General features: G+C 38.6%; 2 protein-coding genes and 1 long non-coding RNA gene across 4 annotated transcripts; 2 read left to right on the top strand and 1 right to left on the bottom strand.

Annotated features, from left to right (window-relative positions):
* The first annotated feature begins 247 nt into the window (after window positions 1–247).
* On the top strand, window positions 248–2,238 carry LOC147557762 (uncharacterized). Its single transcript, XM_086658930.1, has 3 exons — window positions 248–1,304; window positions 1,514–1,566; window positions 1,732–2,238. Exons 1-3 carry the CDS (start codon window positions 248–250, stop codon window positions 2,236–2,238), a joined length of 1,617 nt encoding a protein of 538 aa, XP_086515056.1.
* A 4,447-nt stretch (window positions 2,239–6,685) lies between these two features.
* On the bottom strand, window positions 6,686–7,091 carry LOC147557761 (uncharacterized). The gene is made up of 2 exons (XR_015235352.1): window positions 6,949–7,091; window positions 6,686–6,866 (listed from the first exon to the last, which is right to left on the bottom strand). It is a non-coding gene; the product is annotated as an uncharacterized LOC147557761 (long non-coding RNA).
* Window positions 7,092–18,582: 11,491 nt separating this feature from the next.
* Window positions 18,583–23,489, top strand: LOC147557760 (putative pentatricopeptide repeat-containing protein At3g25970). 2 transcript variants are annotated; one of them, XM_086659364.1, is made up of 4 exons: window positions 18,583–18,948; window positions 19,039–21,566; window positions 21,691–21,833; window positions 23,345–23,489. In XM_086659364.1, exons 1-2 carry the CDS (start codon window positions 18,874–18,876, stop codon window positions 21,259–21,261), a joined length of 2,298 nt encoding a protein of 765 aa, XP_086515490.1. In that variant the 5' UTR covers window positions 18,583–18,873; the 3' UTR covers window positions 21,262–21,566; window positions 21,691–21,833; window positions 23,345–23,489. The 2 variants fall into 2 exon arrangements, with proteins under 2 accessions (XP_086515490.1, XP_086515491.1); XM_086659365.1 differs by having other exon boundaries at window positions 21,691–22,012; window positions 22,057–23,489.
* The last annotated feature ends 305 nt before the right edge of the window (window positions 23,490–23,794 follow it).

Here is a 23,794-nt window from a genome sequence, read left to right as displayed (position 1 = left end):
AGGGTCGAAAAGCTACTTTGGGCTGAAGCTTGATATGTCTAAAGCCTTCGACCGTGTGGAATGGTCTTTTCTTGAATCGATTATGGTCAACCTTGGTTTTGATGAGCATTGGATCAGGCTTATTCATACTTGTATCTCCACTTCCACCATGGCAGTCCTGATCAACGGACGTCCGGGTCCTTCCTTTAATGTTACCAGAGGGATTAGGCAAGGGGACCCGCTATCTCTATTTCTGTTCACTCTGGCGATGGACCTGAGTCGTTTATTGGATTCTCCTGACAGCCCCTATAAATTCATTGGAATTACCATACCTCGGTCTAAGGTTACTATCAATCATCTTCTCTTCGCGGATGACTGCCTCATCTTCGGTCAGAACTCTCTTGATAATATCAGCAATCTGCTTCTCATCCTCAAAACTTTTAGTGAGGTCTCTGGTCAGGTTATTAATTACAACAAATCCACCATATTCTTCACCAAGAATACTCATCATAAATTCAAGCGTATGATCATCAAATCTCTGAAAGTCCAACAAGCTTCTTCTCTTGATAAATACTTAGGCACCAAATTATTCATTGGAGCCAAGAAAAAACAGGCTTTCTCTTCACTGCTTGATCAAATTCAGCATAAACTGTCCAAATGGCAGACTAATCTTCTCTCGCAAGTTGGTCGCTCTATAGTCATTTCGACTATCACAGCGGCCGTTCCCCGATACCAGATGCAATGCTTTGCCCTTCCTAAAGGCATCAGCAACCGCATGGAGACCATTCAAAGGTCCTTTTGGTGGGGAAAAACCAAAACTATTCACACCATCAAAAGGGCGGCTATTTGCCGGCCACGGAAATTCGGCGGCCTTTGTTTTCGAAACCCGATCATGGACAATGAAGCTTTCCTCAGCAAACTTATTTGGAGGCTCCTCAAATTCCCAGATGCTCCGTGGGCTCAACTCCTAAAAGCTAAATATTTTCCCAAAAGCCCAAAACCTTCAGCGGCTAAACCTGCTCACTCGTGGACCTGGAAATCTTTGGTGGCAATTATGCCTAAGGTTAATAATCTCATTTTTTGGGACGTTAATAAAGGTACTAACATTAATATTTGGGAAGATTTTTGGATTCCTAATCATAAACCACCGCTTCAGAATCGGTACAATTGCCCCTTTGATAAGGTGGCAGATCTTATTATGGGCACTCAATGGAATGTGAACTTATTAAATCTCTATTTTGATAATGAGGTTGGTAGAGCTATCCTTAGTATCAACATTCAACCAGATGCGGAGGATACGATGATCTGGACCCTTACCAATGCAGGTAAATTTACTATAAAGTCTATTTATACTCATTTAAGAACCAACTATAATGATCATGAACTGACGGAATGGAGCTTCATTTGGAAAATTCCTACCATTCCTAGAATTAAACTATTCCTGTGGAAATGCTGTACTAATAGCTTACCAGTTAGAAATAAAATTGGCAGATATATAGGAAATTTGTATAATTGTCTTTTCTGTGATAGCAAGGAAACGACTACCCATCTGTTTCTACATTGCCACTTTGCTCGCACTATTTGGCTGTATTTTGGAATCCTTCTTGATAATTTTAACAATATCATGGAGTGAATTCTGTACTGGAAAACTATGGATGTGGATAACATGACGATGATGACGAAAATAATGTGGTTTATATGGAAGGTGAGATGTGAAAAATGTTCTCTTCAAAAGAAACTAATCCTATGCAGGTTATACAAATGATCAAACAATATTCAACGACCATCTCGATAAAGCAGCAAAGCAAGAAAGAACCTACTAAAGCAGTGTGGTTACCACCAGTAGTACCATTCCTCAAATTCAATGTTGATCCATCTTTCAAAACATGCACGGAACCAGCAGGTATAGGGTGGATTCTACATGATGAAAAAGGTGACTTTATAGTGGCCAAGGCTGACATGACTAGAGGACAGACAGCAGAAGAATGTGAAGGTCGTGCAATGCTGAATGCGATTCAATGGGCAGCTGATGCTAAGATCGAATATATCCACATCGAAAGTGACAACCTCAATCTTATTAATCATCTCAACAACAAGGGACAGGCGATCGATTGGCAAACTGGAAAACTGTTGGTCAACTTTGGAGCGATTATTTTTACTTTCAAGGGTACTAAATTCACCTATGTGTCGAAAAATCTAAATTTGATCGCAGACAAATTGGCGAAATGGGGACGTCTTCATCGGTCGCAGCGACTTTGAAATTCGAGGATGTCGATGAATCTAGATATTAATTGTAGTTAAGGGTGTCTGTGGGCACTCTCTTCAACAAAAAAAAATGGAACCATCGTAATTACAATGTTATGGGAGGTTCTTTTAAGAAACATTCTAAAGGCCCCCTGTTATTTACTTTTAGCGCCCCATTTGTGTTTAAAGTAGGCCGAAAAGGCTGCCAAAAGCAGTAATCAGGAGACCCAAAAGCAGTAACCCAGGGTGCATATAGAGTCCCCCTTTATTTTATATTTTTGTGTTGCCAAAGAGTCTACTCTCTCTCTCTCTCTCTCTCTCTCTCTCTCTCTCGAGATCCCATCGCAACAGTAGTTTGATTAAATATTCCACAAAATAAGGCATGTAGGCATGTTGAAGCTACCCAACAACGTTCTCATAAATTTTGTTTTCCTAAAGGGCCCATTAACTGGCAATATACAAAGTCAGGTACATGAAAATGTCGACATTTTATGGGCTATTAGGGCCGCTGAAATCGTACGGATTGGTCTAGATTTTGGACGTCACTCTATAGAATGAGTACATAGTGTCCTCATTTTTGGCGACTTTTGTGTCCTCTTTATGTGATCCACCGATTTCAGCTCCCTTAGTCAGAAGTTACAAGTTTACCCCTCAACAGCCCCGGAATTTACATAGTTTGGCTGGGTAATCAGACGGCATTAATGATTGTTTTCTTTTTAATATGATCAATAAATCCCCAGATTTCAATCAATAATGAACTCCAAACAGCAACCCTATTTGAAAATGTGGGGATTTATTGATCATACTATACAATGGAAATTTGGGTCTTTGAAGTTCATACAATGTTCTTTACCTATCAACAAAGATCCAACCATGAACTCTTGACCTATTAGCTAGTTCTAATGGTTATTTAGACTCCATTATTTTGCACTATGAGAGTAAATTTATATTGACAAAGATGGAAACGTGACCTATTACTCTATTAGATGAGTACCTAATCAAGTAAGAAATCCATGGATATGTGTCACTGTTTCTTTTAAATACTATTATTCTATCAATAATAATTTGAGGGTAATGACTGAAGGGTCAAAATAATAATCCAAATAAGCAAAAAAAAAGAGACAACAACCAATTTGGGTTATCAATTAGGTCTAGAGATGTACAAAGACTAAAGTGTCATTTTATGTAATTTATATAATATAACTTTTTAATTAGATGGAGATAAATCTACATGAAATTATATATTTAAGAAAAAAAATTATTATCTATGTAACAAGATTAACTTTCACTACTTTTTTTTTCTTCAGAAATCGACTACGATCTACGTTAATCGTTACAAGGCATTGATATATCATGAAGATGTGATGAGCACGATAACCGCCTAATTTAAACAATAATGAAAGAGGCTTAAAACCTGACAACATGAAAGAGGCCTAAAGCCCGACAAATTTATTACATTATATTGTTAACTTTATATATTGCCTAAATTTTATGGAATAAATCTTGATGGCAAACTACTTCTACCGAAACTCGATTCTACCCCCTCATGAACTTAAGAAGGGTGTCTAACTGCTGCACCAAAAGGTGGTGAAAATCTTTCACTACCTTTTGTAACAACTGTTTTCAAATCTTCCAAACTTCATTTGAGAACTTCACAAATTTACAAAATCTCACAAACAATGTAAAACTAAAGCTAACAAGACCCAATAGCGCGCGAAGAACCAAAATTGAATGAGTGGGTGAAATCTTCACCTCAAAATAGATATGTGTTGTTCATTTAAGATCTGAAATCTTCTTGTTTATTTCAATGTTTTCTTTGTTTGAAGACTTATTTTGTTTTTCTTTTTGTTTTCTTCATTACAAGCTTCCATTTTCATATATGTCCACCAGTCACCTGGATAACTAGCATGAAAAATTAACTTGAGAATTGATATAATAGGTTCCTTAAGTCTCAATCTATCTCTCAACAATAAAAGAAAAAGTCTCTTTCTATATGTTTGATTTATTTAAGTAATCAATTCCATCAACCAATTTTGTTTTTGGAAATAAGAAGACTCGTCATTAGATGACATAGATACGCATTATGAAAAGATAATACAAAGATGCTTCAAAATTCATGAGCAGAATAGGCCTACAACTGTCTAGTTTGAGCCATAAAGATCATATACAATTTTCCTCAAAGGTTAACCTAAGAGGCTTAAAACCCCATCTACCTCTATTCATACCCAAACGTTGGTTTAAACTTCCATTTGATTGAACTTAAGAACACTATATTTCAAAGTAGTGTCCAATCACTACACCAAGAAGTGATAGACTAGTACCCTATCAATATCCCTATCATTTGGGTTGAAATATAAACGCTCATAGGGTTGTTATGAGTTCAAATCGTTGGTGGCATGTAGTTCTAAATGTTTTAGAGATGTTTTATGAGCAAGAAGAGATCATAAAGTTCGGGACAGTGGTAGTCCAATCAATTACGAGAAACTAAAAGGGGCATTTGGGTAAAACACATATCATCATTTGCTGGAACGGCATTCATTGGATGCCCAGACGAAAAAGGACCACCTAATAAAATCCTTTGTTTGGGAGTCCCAATGGAAAAGATGACTGAAAAAGAGAAGTAGAGAGAGAAAGGGAAGGATGAGTAATAGAAGTAGGAGAGTATTTGAGGATGGGATATCGATATGGGTGAGTGTAGTACTAAGGAAGAGTCTGTGTAGATGGCGTGAGATTGGTCAACTTTTCATGGACTTGATCTCAGTTCTGGTTTCGGCTATACAGTATTCTGAGGTGGTTTCCCGTGGACGAAGACCACGCGGATCTACTAATTATGTTACTTATTGGGCGGAGCACACGCCTATCATTATTGGACGTGATCGATAGGTAGCAGTAGCTGTTGTTCAACTTAATTTTCGTAGTAATTAAATTTCTTAATTAATAAGCTGCTACTCGTTTGGTTTGGTTTGGTTTGGTTTTCGACGGTATGATAAATGGTATGGTGTTCTCAAGAATCATGAAGTGATCAAAAACCGTTTTTGTTGTTATTTGCTAGTTTGTAATTCGAGATTGGTGAGTATAATTAATTGATCTAATTAAGCTCTTGATTACAACAGAAAAAATAAGCTCTTATATATTATAAGTGCAGGTCATGAGATCTAGTGGGTACCTTTAGGGTTAGTTATAGTCTAGCGGCGTGAGGCTAATGCTTGAGATAAATCTTATGTTTTGAGCCATTTATAAAGTTCGGACAGGGTTGTTGTTATTGTAGTTGTCCCCAGCTCCCGGCATCTTTCTCATTCCAGCAAGATTTTGACTATGGATGCGGAAAAGAAATGTGGTGTTGTATACTACTTATTGATCACCATGCTGGTTTTTCGTGTTTGAACACAGACTATAAACATCATTTTTAAACCCGTGATTGTTCATCTATAAAGCATGTGTGTCCAATGTTGGAAATTGAAATAAAAGAAATGGAGTTTGCTCCACAATTTCCATACTCATATTTGTGTAGTTTTCTCTTAATTACTTGCTTTATTTATAATTATGGTCCTCAATCGTTTGATTTTCTTGACAATTATTTTTTAGTTTGATTATACGAAGAAAAGAGAAATGATAAAGTTACAAAAGATTTTGACAAAAGAAAGTTCGGTGATGCTAGTTTCCCAAAGAGGTTGACAAGGGGTTTGACATAATGATGAGGTGGATGCTTTTCATAAGTAAAAAAATTTATGAGCAATTTGTTTTAATCTGAGTCGTTCAATTTGAACGGTTCAGATTTGAGTCATCCGTTTTTTCACTTATGAAAGGCACCCACCTCATCATTATGTCAAACTCCTTGTCAACCTCCTTGGGAAAATAGCATTTCCCAAGAAAGTTCCCAGCTGATGTGGCGGGGGTGGGTTGAAACTTTGACCAAATCTAGGTCGTTCAGAGATGAATATCACAACCGCCACATCAGCTGGGAACTTTCTTTTGTAAAAGTCCTTTGTAACTCTAGCCTATCTCATATGAAAATGTCACAACCACCGATAGAAGTGGCGTGAACTCCAATAGGACAGTTGGTTTCACACCACTTTCTTGCTCTTGATGAAAACGGGGTAATTGTGAGTCGTTGGATGGGGATTCATGCCAACTTCTCCGACAGGTTTGTTGGCTTTCCTATCACTGTTGGTGATTATATAGCTTTGTGCACTTGCTTTGGTAGACATTGATCCTCCTAACTGTCAAAACTTAGCCTACTTAAGGTTAGGGTCATTTGATTAACACAATCCAGCCATATAGTTCAGTGATCAGATCCTGAAGCACCTTCATCGAGTTGAATTAGGGTTTGCTTTCGACAAAAAATCTTCTTTGTCCACCTATTTGAGTTTAGCCGGTGGTTGTGGTTTCACATATTTGCCATTGTAAGGTCTATAACATCCACAAGGTAGTCTGAAAACATATAAGAAGGACGAAAACCCAATAATTTAAGATTTTAAGTTAGACTACGAAAAACAAACACGAAAAGATGAAGGTATTCTTTATTTATGAAGTTTAGTTAAAATCTCATCTGCATCTTCCTTTGTGAATTGTGAAGCAAAGGGGAGGTGTGATCCTGAACACATTCCCATGAAACCCACCTTTACCGACCAGTACTATCATTTCTATAACATTATGAGGAACCTTAGTCAGAAAACCAACATAAAGAAATAGTACAATCACAGAGAGAGAGAGAGACAGACAGACCTTTCATGTGATCCATAATATGTCTCAGCTTTGGCTGGTGTTTCGAGGACACGGTCCGTGACAAATTCAACTCCAAGCATCAAACCTCTTCCTCTAGCGTTCCAATATCTGTTGAGCATTTAAAAGAACATTTGCATTCATCAGTAAAACTCCTCTTTATTGCTAAAGAGATTAAATCCAAAAAACTAATGCAGAAAGTCATTTTCGGCGGTGGTCATTCAGAACTAACAAACAGAGATGTGAATGAACCTAAAGATTTAGGTATATGTACAAGTATCGACAAGTTGGAATCACATTGATTAAGTCATTATGTCCAAATTGTATATGTTCTGTTGTTGAAAACTTACAGTCATATTTACTCTCCACGGAATGGAGCCTGTCTTTCAGATAAAAACCCACAACAAAGGCATTCTCCTTCTTTTCTTTCTCAATTACTTTCCAATGCAGTAAACCAGGAAGTGCCTATAGCATTGGCACCTCCTATGAGTCCCATCCCATTCCACTGGCTGAAGAATAAAGGAAGGGGTGCGGCTAAAAGCACACGGCCAAACTGCTGTAGACCCCCGGCCAAAGCACAAATCGTGAGATGTCCCAGGTGCAATCTGGGTGCCTACAACACTTTGAGCGGAACCATTTAGCCCCTCCCCTAAAGGAAGTCTTATTTCCTTCCGAATTAAGTGGGTACTTTTTGTAAATAGAAATATCACATTTCTATACTTGTAATCGATATTCCTATTTTTTATTATTTTCCTCAATTATCTAAATTTAAAAGTTTATATAAACTTGTTCAACATACCAATAGAATATCTTTGATTCATTATCATTTGTGGTTGAGTTATTATTTTCACATTGTTATGTTGTGGGGTCAAATGACTTTGCATTTCAAATAGTTTAAGCATGTGTTTTTCACCCTTACGGATAGAAGAGGGGAAGTCTTTGAATTGATTTCCTCCCTAAATTTAAGGAAGAGTTTCTTCACATGCATTAAATGGGGAGGGTGAGTAAAGACTTTGTTTCGAAGAGTTAATTGTTTGTCTTGATATCTACGGGTAAATGAAAGCTATAAATAGTCATGCTCATTCACAATACCATATCATCCATTCTCAAGTTCTTTTTTGTAAAGGTGAAAGATTGAGAGAGAGTGTTGATCAAGAGAGTTGTGTAAGTGTGTGATACTTTGTAACCGGGGAGCACGTTAGACTTTGTGTACGGTAACTCGGGGTGTTGTAACTTTAAGTTCATGTTGGATTAGCTTGGTGCGACTCAAAGAGGCCGTAGGACTTGCTCCGAAGCTCTATAAATCTTGCATTCCATTATTCTTTATCTGCTTCGTGGTTATGTTCTATTTAGCATTGCATACTAAAATCCTGGTATTTGCGCATTAGAGAAAAACTTGAAGTAGACTGATTACCTATAAGGAGTGACTTATTTTCTCAACAGCTCGTATCAGAGCTTCCGAGTTAGGAGTTGCTGAATTTTCTATTGTCGGTGGACGAAGTTACTATTCACGTGAACAGTGTTTTCGGACATGCATGAATAGTATTCTCGACGTGCTTAGTGTTTCCGGCGTGAATAGTGTTTTTAGAGTAAACAGTGTTTACATCGATGTTGGAGCTGATGATCCAAAAAATGGTAATCAGCTGACCATGGTCAATAAGCCAGGAAAAAACTAAAAGCCCAACGGGTCAACCCGTATCAAGTCAATAAGAAGGTTAAATCAGAAAAAAGTCCACCACTCAAGCCCAGAAGTGGTGGAGCCGGTACGATTGTCTAAGGCGCCTTAAGCCCGACCTTGGCTCAAATACAACAAGGTCTGCCTTGGGATTTAGAGAAGACTAAGGGGTCCGCGTAAAATGGACCTGATACCTTAATCCCGAGACATGAAAGGGGGGGGGGGGGGGGGGGAGTAGAAGCGTGCCTAATGCTTTAACGACTTAATCTCGAAATCCTATGAAAGATCCTAGTCAAAGAATCTTAAACTTTGGCTTCAAGAGTCCCATAAGGAGGAAACTTCTCCTAAAGGATCTATAAACTTGGAAACACGAGCTATCCTAAACTCTAAGTATCCTTAAATGAGGTAACTTCAAAACAACAAAAATACGGGATAATCCAAAAAAATGAACCCTAATATCTTAAGACTACGAAATATAAGTTCCAATACGATAATGTGGATCTCAGTCACCTCATCAACACTGTCTATCAACTGTCAATCAAATAAGCCTATAAAAGGTAAATAAATCGCCTCGAAGGGTACACAACGCTCACACCATGGTCACAAGCTAAATCTCAAGCTTTATGATCAACCAAAGGTCCAAATCCTAAACTCATGATCACTCAATACTCAATTATTTAACTTCAAGGGCAATCAGAGTGTCTTAATCGTCGGAGAGGTTTCCGAATTTCTTGCAGGTCTCAGCCCTAGATCGAGAGAAGCAAAGCGGGATTCAACGTAGCAATTTCAACCCATTGGCTGATTCTAGAAAGATAAATTTTGACATCAACAAGTTGGTGCTAGAAAGAAGTGTTGACTCCAACAAATCATCATCATTCGGAAACTAGAATCTCAACTCAATTCCTCGCGGAATTCAATCCCACTTTAATTTCAAATTTAGTTTGAGACCAATTATATCTTCGGGAAAAGATCTGAAAGCTATAACCGAATCTGATAAGAAGAGGGTTTGAACGCCATGAAAATTGATACCAACGAAACCGTAAAAGAAAATATACCGTTGGGAGAAAACACCTCGAAATCCCAAAGCCAAATCACGAAAGAAGCAGAATCAACTCTTGCCAAAGAAGCTGACAGAACCGCCAACATAACCTTCCCAGTTCAGATTGGAGATTCCCCTTTGGAAGTCACTTATATTAGCATCACGCTAAGAAAAAATGGAAAGGCAGAACTGAGTAAGTTCATGAAGGTAGACCGACATATCTTCGCCTTCGGGACGGATGAGGTAACATGAATTGATATGTCGGTCATCACCCATAAGTTAAACATCAGAGAAGATCACAAATCAGTCAAGCAAAAGAAAAAAACTTCGCGCCCGAGAAACAAGTAAAAATAGCGAGACAAGTAGACAAACATCTCGCTTCAAAAGTAATACGAGAAGGTCATTACCCTGATTGGCTGGCTAATGTCATGTTTGTCCTAAAAAAAGAATGACACCTGGCGGATGTGCATTGACTACACCTATCTCAACAAGGCTTAGCTTCAAGCTTACAACATGAAATTTAATTCTGAAAAGTGCGCGTTGAGAGTCACGTCAGGAAAATTTATGAGATGCTTGGTCAACCACAGAGAAATTGAAGCCAATCTGGCTAAAATCTCATCCCTGATCGATATGCACAGTCCGAGTAAACCAAATTGAAGCCAAGGCCAACCTTAACCCTGCTAGCAGGACTTCCTATTCTACTTCATTAATGGTGACCGGGAATTGGAATTTCCAACCCTGGTAGATTTTCTCCTTTCTGGGTTGATCAAGACTACTCCTACCCCCTTTTGAGCTCCGCTTGAAGCACCATATACAAATAGCTTCTAAATTAATTTTGATTTGAGGACTGGCGTGTTAACATAACACTCTGACATGAAGTCAGTCAAGGCTTGGCCCTTTATCGAGCTTACGAACTTGATGTCAAATTCGCTGAGCTCTACAATTCAATTTAGTAATCATCTTGTCAGCAAGGTGTTACCTAACGGTGGAAAAGCTAGTTAGGCACTAGTGCTCACAACTAGAAAATTATGGCCTTACTTCCAAGCGCATACCATAATCGTACAGACTAATCAACGATCAAGAAGGTGTTGCAAAAACTAGATGCGACATGGCAATCTGAATGTCTTGATCTTTTTTTTAATGTTTATTTAGTATGTTCTATTTTATTATTAGTTAGCATTTGATTTGATTTTTCTAAATTTTGATTTTTAAGTTCTTTCTTAGTGTTCCAAGAATTTGTTAAATGTTTTTGGGTTCCATCTAATGTAATTTTTGGTATGATAGTTCTGATTTATACAATAATATATTTGTGGAAAAGAAAGTGAAAGCACAAAAAATGACATCTTTTTTATCGTATTGAAAGACTTACTTCAATTTTAAAGATACGTATTTCAATCCTTTTTTAATAAGTCCATAGTTTATTTTATATGTTCAAACGTGTAAAGTACTCTATGATAGATCCGTGCCGGAACGCTATACCTTAGTCTTCTCGAAAGAACAAACCTATATTAAGAGTTTTAAAAAAGCAGGAGCTTGGGCCAAAGACCCAATTTTAATTTTTTTAAGTTAAAAAGACAAGTTATATTTTGTTTTGTTAAAAACCCAAAACTTGTACTTTGTTCGGTTAAAAACCAAAAACCTGTATTTTGTTAGTTAAAATCCCAATATCTTTTGCAACTTTTCCGCAAGCTATTGCAAAGCTGCTAGAAGCTGATGGCCTGTTGCAAAGCTATTGCGAACTTATGGCGAACTGTTGCAAACCTCTTGTAAACCTGTTGCAAACGTTTTGCAAGTTGTGGCAAATTCGAAAATACCTAGGGAGCTGAAGACTAAAAAAAATTAGGTGATCCTTTCAGCCCAAAACATAAAATTTATAGGGAGTTTTCACCAAATCTTCCTTAAAAAAAATCTTCACTTGCCTTGTAATAAGTTATAAGTTATTTTTAACAAGTCAAAGTTTACCTCTTCACCAGACTAACAATTCAAGATCTCTAGTTGAAAAGAAAAAATTGTGTCTTATCGCATGTTTTTAGGGCACATGATCGAAAAACACTTTAAAATTTGATTTTTGTTCTGTAAAATCCTTTTCCGTCAGCATAACAAAATTTGATTCGGCATACCGCCACTTTGAGGAAACACAAATATTTTCGGTGTTTAAATATAATTATTGGTTTTATCAAATTTTTAGGAAATAATTTTTCAAAGGAAACCTTTGTAAATAAAAAAAATAAATACTATTACTTTCAGTCAAAGGTATAAAAATTCCAAAACTTACGTTTTAGTTCCTTTCCCTGTGTCTTCTTTCTTCTTCCTTCTTTTACCTTTCATCTTCTTCATCAATTCCTACTAAAATTCTTCAATTTCCTCTAACTCTCTTCTCAAACATACTTCATGATTTTCTTTAATTAGTCTCTCTAGTCTATCAATTTTCTATATGCCATTTGGTTGAAAAAATAGAGCATTAGAGCAAGGATTTAAAAAAATGAAACGTTTAAAAAAGATCGAAAATTCAGAATTATGGAACGTGCAAAATAAAACAGTTTTTGTTCAACAATGCCCCCAAGGTTGCAGTCTTAAACTATAAACAATTTCGTGTTTTCCATTTTATTTTAGTTTTAGTTTTAATTTTAGTTTCGAACTATTTTTATTTTAGTTTTAGTTTGAATATGACTTATTTTGGGTTATTTCGGTTTTGAGCCACAATTTGTGACCAACTCGCAGTTCGATTTGGTCCCTAAGGGCAAAAATGTTTTCAACATTTTCAGAAACACCCTTAGGGGTCAAAGTGGAACTAAACCTATTTTTTTAAACATCTATTTTGTCTCATCTCTCATTCTCTCCTCCATTTAATCACATCTAACCTACACTTCATCTATCTCTCGCCACTTCATCATCTTCTTCTTCTTCATATTTTTCTTCTTCTTCTCCTTCCTTCTTTTTCAGAAATACCCCAGATCCAGACGAAGGTCTGATTACCAGACCGATGTAGGGGGTCTTCCTCTTCACCAAGTAGAGAACGAGAAAGAACAGAGAAAATAATAGAAGAAGAAGAAGAAAAAGAAGTAGAATGGACAAATTTTTGTTGTTAAAAGTCACGACCTTTTGCTGGAGAAGTAGGATGAGGTGGCGTGAGAGAGATGAAGTGGAGGTGAAAAACGATGAACTGGAGGAGAGAGTGACAAATGAGGTAGAAATAGATGTTTTAAAAAGTTTTAAGTTAAATTCCATTTTGGGCGCTGTGGGTTGGTCAGAAATTGGGGGCCAAATTGGACTTAACCCTTACTTTAACTCCAAAACTGAATCACGAAACATTACGTGGGACCTAGGCCACGAAAAGTCTAGTGGCCTGCAACCTGCGAAATTCCACAAAAACAAACTATATCTTTTGTTTTCTTTCATTGGTATTTGTTATGCACACAAAATATTGACCACATTTTGTTATGCATGCATAATTTTTTGATAAACCGACTCTATTATCCCTCTCATGAGGTGATACATATATACAGGTAAAAAAAAAGCCTACCATGTCTAAATGTGTTTGGCGCGAGGACTTATGCTCCAAATCCAATGTCGAGAGACTGTCACTACAACCTAATCAATTTTACTTGTCAAACAATGAGTCGAGTAAGGAGCCTATTAAAAACGAGTTGGTTGATGAAGAACATGGCAAAGAGCCCGGTGACGAGTCAGGGAACGTCTCAGATGAAGAATCAGATGATGAGACAGGTGTATAGGTCAAAATACGTCACCAGGAACGCCCCTAAAAATCCACGATTAATGGGTTCACCGGTGACCAGGCCCATGAATTAATGGCTAATGGGCCTGACCCATTTATCTTCGGGCACCCAGAAAGAACGTTATAATACGTTAGCATATCTAGCCCTGGATGAAGTGGTTTGTCCTTACCTCCTCAGCAGACCTCCCTTCGTATATCCGTTGTGGAGACTTAATATCCCGAATATAACCGTTAGGGGGTTACGATATCCACTTTTATGGTGACAGCTCCGTGCGTTACTAGATTAAACATGACAACTCACCACCAGGTAACAGTCGACCCATGAAAATATAAAATGACGGATTCAAGGATGATACAGATCATCGACAAACACATCTGGTTATCGCCTAACACACCCAATACAACTTACTTTCTCTCTCATATAGTTCTGTTTTATCACATAGTCCGACTTGATCTATCTCATCCAAGTAGTGTTACGGTCTTACATCAAATACTGGACCTTATCAAGTACATTCATCAAGGTACATAACCTTATGAGGCACATTCACCAAGGTACAGGATCTTGCCAAGTATAAGGTCTTATCAAATACGGGACCTTATAGTGTACAGGACCTTAAGGAAGCAAGTTATTTTCTCTCTCCTAACAACTACGTGTGATCAAGGGTTTGCCTACTTTATCAAGGGTTCGACCACTTTACTAACAAGGGTTTGCTCACTTCATCTCACCTATAGATGAGGCCTTTTATACATCACCCACGTGATTATCTCACAAGGTCAGCCCCTTGAAGCTTTCCACATCACCCATGTGCTTATCTACACACAAGGGGTAGAAAGTCAGACCTTAAAGCTTCTATTTACGATACATACCCTGAGCAAGGCAAACCTCACCAGGGTTGTTTTATCCCCAAGATAGGCCTCTTAGGTCGTCATATTCTCTCTCCAAACAAGTCAGTATACCCGTATGTTCATGTCGAAAAATGGCTTTATGTTAATCAGTCAAGAAATAGGGACTTGATACATGACAACGTCCGTTTACGAACGGATAGTCATCTTCCCGCTCCTTCTCCTTAAAAACCCGGGGGAAAACCTGCAGAGGGTTCGAAAACCGCTCCGACGCTCAAGACAGTCAGATTGCCCTTTGCAGTAAAAGATTGAATATTGATTGAACCTTTTCGGGGCGAGTTGTGGTAACTCCGTGAAAGTGATCGTATCCTGTGAAATACGATGGAGGGCCCTTTTATAGGCTGAATTAGACCGACTGTGATAGACGGTGTAGATGAGGCGATTGTGATCCGCCGTTTGGGGAAGTTTCCCACTGTTCCTGATTAGGGGTTCTCTTATAGTTTATCTCGTATCTAGGATAAATAGAAATTCCTATGTTCAAGGATACTTTGTAGGTATCCTGCCGAGGTGATAAATCTTCTTCGGAGATGTTTCCTCCTTTGAGACTCTTGAAGTCCAAGTTTGCTTAAACACTTAAGATCTTTAACCATATGAGATCTTTAGGAAGATATCGAGATTAAGTCGGTAAACGTGTGACGCGCTTCTGCCTTCCCAGTTTAGGACGTAAGGCATCGACCTTGCTTACGTGGACCCCCTTACTCCTTTAGAGAATCTCAGGGCTGATCTGACTGTGCCGTGGGCGAAACAGGATTGGAACCCCTTAGTTGATCCTGGCCGACCTCCCAGTTCTGGGCGTAGGTGGCGGAACATCGAAGGCTCAGCAGTCCTGCTGCCTCAAGCCGGGTTGACCCGTTGGACTTTTGGTCTAATATTGACTTATTGACGTCAGTCAGTGTTTGGGTATTTTGTGCATCATCACCGTAGAAATCGAGCTCCAGCTACTCTACGAGTCTTGCCAAACTCCGACCATCCTACCAACAACAACATTCCAGGAAAAATATTCACATATTCATTATTTCTCTTGCAAGCTTACTGACTTCACCGTTAGAGTCCCTTTGAAAGGCACCACCCCGGTGTCCCCCAAAGACCTCACGGTCCCGTGTGTTTTTTCTCTTGTCATAGGTTAAGCCCAAAGACGTCGTCAGTTCCTATTAAAGTATTAACAGGTAAAGGTCCGAGTTCCTATCAACGACCCAGTCCTATTGACTTCTTGACCCGCGATTTCGACCCCTCACAACAGGTAACAAGAAGAACCTGCCGAGAACGAAGATGGGTTCCCTGAGGACTGATCCTTACTAAAGTACTACAAACTGGTACATCACCAAACATAAATAGGTTGGGTATGCATGTAATTATGTTCGACTTATTTAAGTACCTTCTAAACTTTTATGTTTTCTCCTATGTACTTTTATTTGTTTAGGTAAAACTTTGATTTTCAGATTTTGGATCGAGTTTTGACTGTCAAGTGCACGTTTGAGTGGCTTGAAAAATGGAAACTTAGTGGCAAATGAACGTCCGTACATGAAATTTTGGGGTTCAAGGTTTCATACAATAACGAAATATGTATACAAAGGTCAGACTAGGCACTTCTTAGTGCTTTTGTGGAGAGGCTTTTTCATGAGACCAACGATGTGAACACTTAACGATGATGATCACACTTAACGATGTGAACACACATCGTCAATCTTCCTATTGGTGGAAAAGTGGTGCGTTGCGCATCTAGTGGTTCAACACGCATGGATGATGTGTTCAAGATGAGGACAACCGTGAGACTATACGATAACGAAGAACATATACCAAATTAGTCAATCTCTATCCTAGACCACCTTTGTTGTTAAAATCGGCTTTAATCAATTGAAATTACAAAACATAGAGTCAAAATTCCCTTGAAATTTCTGTAGCAACATTTGTTGAACTTTGTTTTTGTGAAGATCGATCCACAATAGAGATCGACTACGAAGTTTTCCTTTGTTTCAAAGTTAGAATTGTGGGTGTCACTTTTAAAAAGATAGAGAAAGACAGAGAGATCACAATAAAACACGATTAGAAGTGAGATAATTTTTTGGGTTTGAGAGATTTAGGGTTCAAAAGATTTTTCTTGTGGTAACTGCATAAATCTTTTATGAAGGTTGTCAAAACTCATGTATGTGGTTGGCTTGCGAACACTTAACTGATATTTGACAGAAAAAATCTAGAATGTGGGTCAACTCAAGACATGATTTTATTTTGCGGTGTAGCCCAATATCACTAAATAGCCAGGGGTCAATATAAATAACCTTAAATATCTTATGAAGGACATTTTAGTAAAAATGCACACATGTGGTTGGCACGCGAACCATTTATTTGATATTTAATGAAAAAAATCGACAATTGGGGGTCAACCCCAGACATAATTTCACTTGAAGGTTGTGAGGTGCTGAAATTGCGGGTCAAGAAAGTCAACGGAACCAGGTCGTTGATCGAAAGTCAGACCTTGACGTGTTTGTATTCACGTCTTTGGGCCTAACCTGTGACAAGAAATGAAATACACGTGCCTGTAAGATTTGTGGGGAGCATCGGGATGGTGTCGGCCAAATGGACTCCAACGGTGAAGTCTGTAAGCTTGCAAGAAAAGCAATAAACACGTGAATGATATCCATGGAATGTTAGCTTCAAGGGGATGGTCGGAGTATGACGCGACTCGTAGAGCGGTCGGAGTTCGATCTCTACGAGTTAGACTGACTTGCTTAGAGAGACAACTTATGAGTTCTTTTGCTGAGTAAAGCAGCCCCAAAGAGGTTTGCCTCATTCGAGGTATGTGCCGTAAATATAGTGGAAATCTTTAAGGGTCTGACCTTGTATGACTTGTAAGAAATCACTTTATAGTGTCGTGGGTCGATTGTGTCACTTGGAGACGAGTTGTGTCTTCAACGAGGCAACGTATGGAGCTGTCACCATAAATACGGATATTGTAACCCCTTAACGGGCTTATTCGTGATATTGTCATCTTGAATAATAGTAACGTCTCCTCGATGGATATATAGAGGGAGGTCTGCGAGGAGGTGAGGCTTGACCTTTATATCCAGGATTGGATGTGCTTGCGTATTTTATGCTTCAGGTGCTCGAAGATGGATGGGTCGGGCCCATCAGCCATTAAGTTCATGGGCTTGGGCATCCCGTAGACCCATTAATTGTGGATTTTAGGGGCGTTCTTGGCGACGAATTTTGGCTCATATCTAGACAAACCTAAACTAAACAGAAAATAAAAGTCATGCAGGTGTTTATGGAACTTCTTTCCCGTCGGATAACCAGGCTTTAGAAACATACGGCTTTGCTTACCCATTAAGATTTGAGTAATGCTAGAGAACAAGAAAAACAAGACAAACTTTGGGGAGAAATTCTATGTGGCGTTGTTTAGTGGATCATAATAATAGAAAACACGAATCACGACAGTCCACATAGAACTTTTGCCTAGAGTTTGCTTGATTTTTCCTCTTCCCTTGCATTTGTCTTACGATTTGGAGGTGGGAGGACTTGTGGTGAAAGTAGGGGTGGGATTTTGGCCCGAAAACCCAAAACCCGCCCGCGACCGTCCAAGTTCGAAGGGTCCTTGACCGCCAGCTGCCTGATCCGGTCACTCCTCGCCCGACCGAGAAAGCTTAAGGGGACGGACAAGGGCATAGGTCCTTACCCGGTGATCCGACCAAGTCCGACCGCTTATACAATCCATCCGACCGAACCCGCTTATACCCGTCCGTTTATCATACCCGTTGTACCCGCCAACTTATATGACTGATTTTAAGCCTTTAGATTATAGGGTTGCCTACAACTATTAGATTTGAAAGGTAAACATATAACCATAGAAATCACTTTTCTTATCTTTTCTTTACCTCTCTACTTTCACTTCTCTAGTCTCTCTCTCGTCTCTATCTCCTCCATCAATCTCTCTCTCTATCTACTCCAGGTATATCTCTAATCTCTTTCTCTCTATTATCTTTTTTGTAATGCCATTTCTTTACAAAAATGAAAAATCCGAACTTTATACCTTTTAGGCATGGAGAATTCATCGCCAACATCTCAACTATCATCATCATCATTGGCAACCTCAATCGAAGTTCAAACTTTAAAGCTCTTTTGGTTTTATGTGGTAAATCATCTTTAGAGATCGAATTTGCAAAATATCTCAAGATTATTAATAGTACTTCGAAGTTTCAAAAAAGCGAGTATGATGAAGGTGAAGTTTCAGTGGTTTTGCATTTGTCGAATGTTGATTCAAAACCCTATAATGGGGAAGATAAGACGTTTGACCGGTGCCATATCGACCGATACATAACGGTTACAGATGGGCACTTTGTTGGAGAAAAATCTAAAATGTCTGTCCGTTTTGTCCGGATGTCCGAGTGGACAGTTAAGACATGTGCTCGTTTCGCACGGACCGGTTGAATTAGTGGCCGTTTTTCGCCCGTCCAGACGGATTCCCACCCTACGCCTAGGTGAAAGACCATATGTGGCCGAGTGGGTTGGAGCCTTGGAGGTAATTTTCGAATTTCCCGGCAAATATCGGACCTGGTGATACAGAACTTTTAAAGGAAAACCATGGCGGTCATTTACGCTGTCAATGTCGGCATTCCTACTCATCTTCCTCCTAAGCTACCTTCTTCAAACAACACAGTAACCCGATCTTTCTCTCTCTACAATTCAAAATATCCCTTTGTTAATTTTGCAGTAAGGGTAATAATATAAACCTGAATTCTCTTGCAGATTAAAAGTCTATCTGTGACTCTTCCATCTTCCATCACTCAAAAATCTCATGGGTCCCTCAGAATCAAGAATTCCCCAGCATTTGGTTCAGAAAACCAATATCAGATTCGAGCATTGATTAATCTGCTTCGAGATTATGGCACAAAAGGGTCGATTCTGCAAGTAAAAGCAATCCATGCATTGTTGTTAAAATATTATTTTGATGAAGATAAGAAGGTTATTCTTCTTAATCACCTCGCTCATACGTATTCAAAATGCTCTGCATTTGAAGTTGCTTTAAAACTGTTCGATGAAATGTCTCAAAGAAATGTTTTCTCATGGACTGTGATGATAGCTGGGTCGACTGATAATGGATTTTTCCTTGAAGGGTTTAGATTCTTTTGCCAGATGCAGATCTCCGGAGTTCAACCAGATAAATTTACCTATTCCGCTTTATTACAGACGTGTATTCGGTTAGGCTCTGTTGATTTAGGTAAAATGGTCCATTCCCTGATTGTTAAAGAAGGATTATCTTCCCAGGTTGTTCTTAGCACTTCCCTTCTTAACATGTATGCCAAGTGTGGAGAGATTGAGGAATCTTTTCGTGTTTTTAACACCATGACTGAGCACAACCAAGTTTCATGGAATGCCATGATATCAGGATATGTTTCTAGTGATCTTCACTTAGAAGCGTACAACCAGTACTTGAAAATGAAGAACGAAGGTTTTAATCCAAATATGTTCACATTTGCTAGCGTTTTGAAGGCAGTTGGAAAGTTACGTGATGTTAGTAAGGGTAGAGAAGTTCACAAATATGTCACCGAATTGGGTTTAGAGTCTAATGTTCTTGTCGGGACTTCCCTAATTGATATGTACTCAAAGTGCGGGTGCTTGGACGATGCAAGATTGGTGTTCGATAAATATTTCACGGATAGAAGAGAAAATATGCCATGGAATGCAATGATTTCAGGTTACTCACAGGGTGGGTGTAGCAAGGAAGCTTTTGAGCTTCTTACAAGGATGCGTTTGAATAATGTAGAGTTTGACGTTTATACTTTTGCTAGTGCAATTAATGCAGTTGCAGCTTCGAAGCATTTGCAATTTGCGAAGGAAGTTCATGCTATGGTCGTGAAGCTTGAATATGATTTGAGGTTTCTAAGTGTAAGTAATGCTGTTGTAGATGCATATTCCAAATGTGGGTCTCTTGAAGATGCAAAGGTGGTATTCCAGAGAATGGAAGAAAGAGATTTGGTGTCTTGGACTACCATGGTGACTGCTTATGCTACGTGTTCTGGAGAGGAGGATAAAGCATTCAAGTTCTTCTCAGAAATGAGAGAAGAAGGGTTTACACCAAATCAGTTCGCCTACGCTAGTATTCTTGTTTGCACAAGTAGCCTTTGTCTGCTCGATTTTGGACGTCAGATCCACGGGCTTGTCTGTAAATCTGGGTTAGGGACTCAGGAATGCATCGACAGTGCCCTCGTTGACATGTATGCTAAATGTGGTAGTGTAATTGATGCACGGAAGGTTTTTGACGGGATCAGTAATGCAGATGTTGTGTCATGTACTGCTATAATATCAGGTTATGCTCAACACGGTCTTGCACATGAAGCACTTCAGCTTTTCGAGAGGATGGTAGAGCTGGGTATCAAGGCTAACGCAGTTACCCTTTTATCAGTTCTTTTTGCTTGTAGTCATGGAGGGATGGTTGAGGAAGGTCTCCATTATTTCCGATCAATGGAGGAGAGATTTGGAATTGTTCCACAGATGGAACACTATGCTTGTATTGTTGATCTCTTAGGTCGGGTCGGTCTTCTCAATGACGCAGTCGATTTCATCAACGTCATGCCTATTGAACCAGACGATATGGTTTGGCAAACGTTATTAGGTGCATGTCGAGTTCATGGAGATATCAAGTTGGGCGAGGAAGTTGCTAAGAAAATCCTTTCAGTCAGTCCTGAGAATTCAGCAGCTTATGTGCTTCTATCAAACACTTACATTGAGAAAGGTAGTTTAGATGATGGGCTAACTTTGAGAAATGTGATGAGAGATAAAGGTGTGAAGAAGGAACCAGGGATGAGTTGGATATCTGTGGAAGGTACAGTTCATAAGTTCTATTCAGGGGATCAAAATCACCCCGTGAAAGAGAAAATATATGCCACATTACAAGAGTTGAGGAAGAAGATGAAAGTCATGGGTTATGCACCAGATCTGAGATATGCAGTCCAGCGAGAGGCAGAATGAGATACGGAGAGGAAGGAGACCATCTTGTAGAGCTGTTTTAAGCTTGGAAAAACATGGAATTGGGGTTTTGGTTGATCTGAGTTAAACCCCACTTGGCTTAACTTGATCAAGTGGTTACGATAGAAAGAATTGATTTTTGTATGAGACTTATAACTGTTATGGTACGTCACTACCTGAGAGGTTGAAATCGAAGTGTTCTCCATCTAAACCTAAGACTCATTGATTCAAAGTGTTTTAACTTAGCCCAGGGAGTCAAAACAAGATAACAACTGCACTATGTCAAGGTTGAGCATTTTATGTTGCAGGTATTTTGGCGTCATTTTTCTCCTATTCATATGATTTTCACTGTGAACTCCATTTTTTCTTATGTGGGAAATATTAAATCATTGAATTTCTCTGTTTTTCTTTTTGTTGTTCTCCTTTACTCAGATTCTTCGTCCAGGCAACAAATTGCAGGTCCACAGGGTGTTTAAAGCTAAGAGGTATTCTCATTATCCTATAATACTTAGTCGTTCATGTGAGAATAGTCCCACGTGGGAGAAAAGGCGATCTAGCAATCAAGAATAAAATGTGTAGGTCTTTTCCACTCATTGCTAATTGGTTTTGAGTTGTATGACCACAAATTTAACATGGTCAGAGCTAGGCCCACACATGATAGGCTTAAAAGACGCATGGCTCCACGTCACCAGAAAAGAAAAAAAACAAGTGTTACTCTCAAAGAACGCCACACGTGAGGAGGCGTGTGAGAATAGTCCCACATAGGAGAAAGGCGATTTAGCAACCGTGTGAGAATAGTCCCACATGGGAGAAAGGCGATCTAGCAACTAAGAATATCATTGCCAATCGGTTTTGAGTTGGATAGCCACAAACTTAACAAATCAGACACTGCATAACCCATCACAGAAGATTAGGTTTATGAAATATTTTCGTTAATGAAATTAACTCAAACACTGTTCAAAGAATATGGTCACCTATCGAAGAGTCTTTCGTATTATTAGGACGTTTTTCTTTCTTATTTTATTCCCCATTAGAGTGGAGTCATACTTAATTTGGGCATTTAACAAGTAGTAGAAACGACTCACCTGATAACTCCTACTTTTGATAAACGAGCCAAGGTCCCAAAATCCTTTAACTAAAATACGTATTGTAGCTCTTTTTCCGTGTTTGAGGTTGGATATTACGTGCCTTTCTACTGGGTGTACGGGGTTGGTTGTTTAACCCAAAGAGTACAGTAACAATGGTAGAACGTCTCAGATAACATGTTATTTAACCAATAATGGATCTTCTAATTATTGATGGAAAAAAATGGGAAATGACCCTTCTATGTTGCGTAAGCCCGCTAACTACATAATTTAGTCAAAGTATGTGAAAGCAATCAATATGAATGTTCTTTCAAAAACAGGGAATGGAATTGTGGCTTTAGAGAGAAGCAAGAAAAATCATCAACTAATCTATATCTCCGTTTCTATCCGGTGTTATTTGAGGATGATTAAGTCGATATCCGTGAACAAAATTGGAAGATAAGAAACAGAGTGATGGAAGCAGCTTGAAACCCTAAAAACAGAATTAGCTAGTTAGTTAAGGGCAAAATGGGTACTGATGTAGGACAAGAAAGGGGAAAGGGAATTGAAGAAAAAAATAACTTGATTGTAACATAAATAACCACTAGTACCACACTAGTACAAGTTAGGAATCACTCCTAGAGCCCTTAGACATCGCACCTAGGGATAAATTTGCATCGCACAAATGTAGATAACTTGAATAGTTGCTGGTAAATAACTCAGTCTATCCTCAAACAAAGGGAATACAACCTTTATATAGGCTAAAACTGATCCTTAATATCCATATTAACTTTACTTCTAGACTTTTAAACTTCTAAACTGCTAAGACACTAAAAAGACATTAAATTAAAGACACTTGACCATCCTAATTGATACTTAGAAACTAGTAGAATTTCCACAAAGACATGTGGATCAGGCCCACATTATTCAAGGTTGTAAGTGGGTCATTCTTTAAAGCCATGCCAAATCAATATTTGGGCCTTATAATCTTTCTTTTGACGCCTCCCATATGGCTTTAACAGTTGTTGCCATCCGTCTCTATCAATGGTAGTAAACTTTTGAATGTTCATTTGTTTGACAATACTTCAGACTTTATAATATTGTAGTAAAGTAGAAAAACTTGTTATGCTATGTTTCTACATAATAGATGTCATTGTCTCTAGCAAATCTTTCTCGTATTTTACGATCGAGACGCGCCTCGAGACACCGCCTCCCCTTGTGAGAGTAAATTGCCTTGAGGTGTAAAAACGTATTTTAAAACCAGTCTCTATCATGTACACATGTTTTAGGGTCTTACGTGTTTTGGACCTCAAGTTGGCTCTTTTTTCTTCATTCTAAGTAAAACTCATCGCGCCATTGTTCGCTATGGAGTAAGTCTAATAACTCGAACCATGCAAATCTCTTGTTTTCAGTGTGATTAATTGTTTCCTTTACTACTTTCTTGGTTGCTTTTTCTTCGTCATAACATATTT

Source organism: Eschscholzia californica, unplaced genomic scaffold (assembly GCF_041429995.1).
Source record: "Eschscholzia californica isolate CP2 unplaced genomic scaffold, dmEscCali1.0.p SCAF_2, whole genome shotgun sequence".
NCBI classification, from domain to species: Eukaryota; Viridiplantae; Streptophyta; class Magnoliopsida; order Ranunculales; family Papaveraceae; genus Eschscholzia; species Eschscholzia californica.
This window is presented reverse-complemented; position numbering and strand designations above follow the sequence as displayed.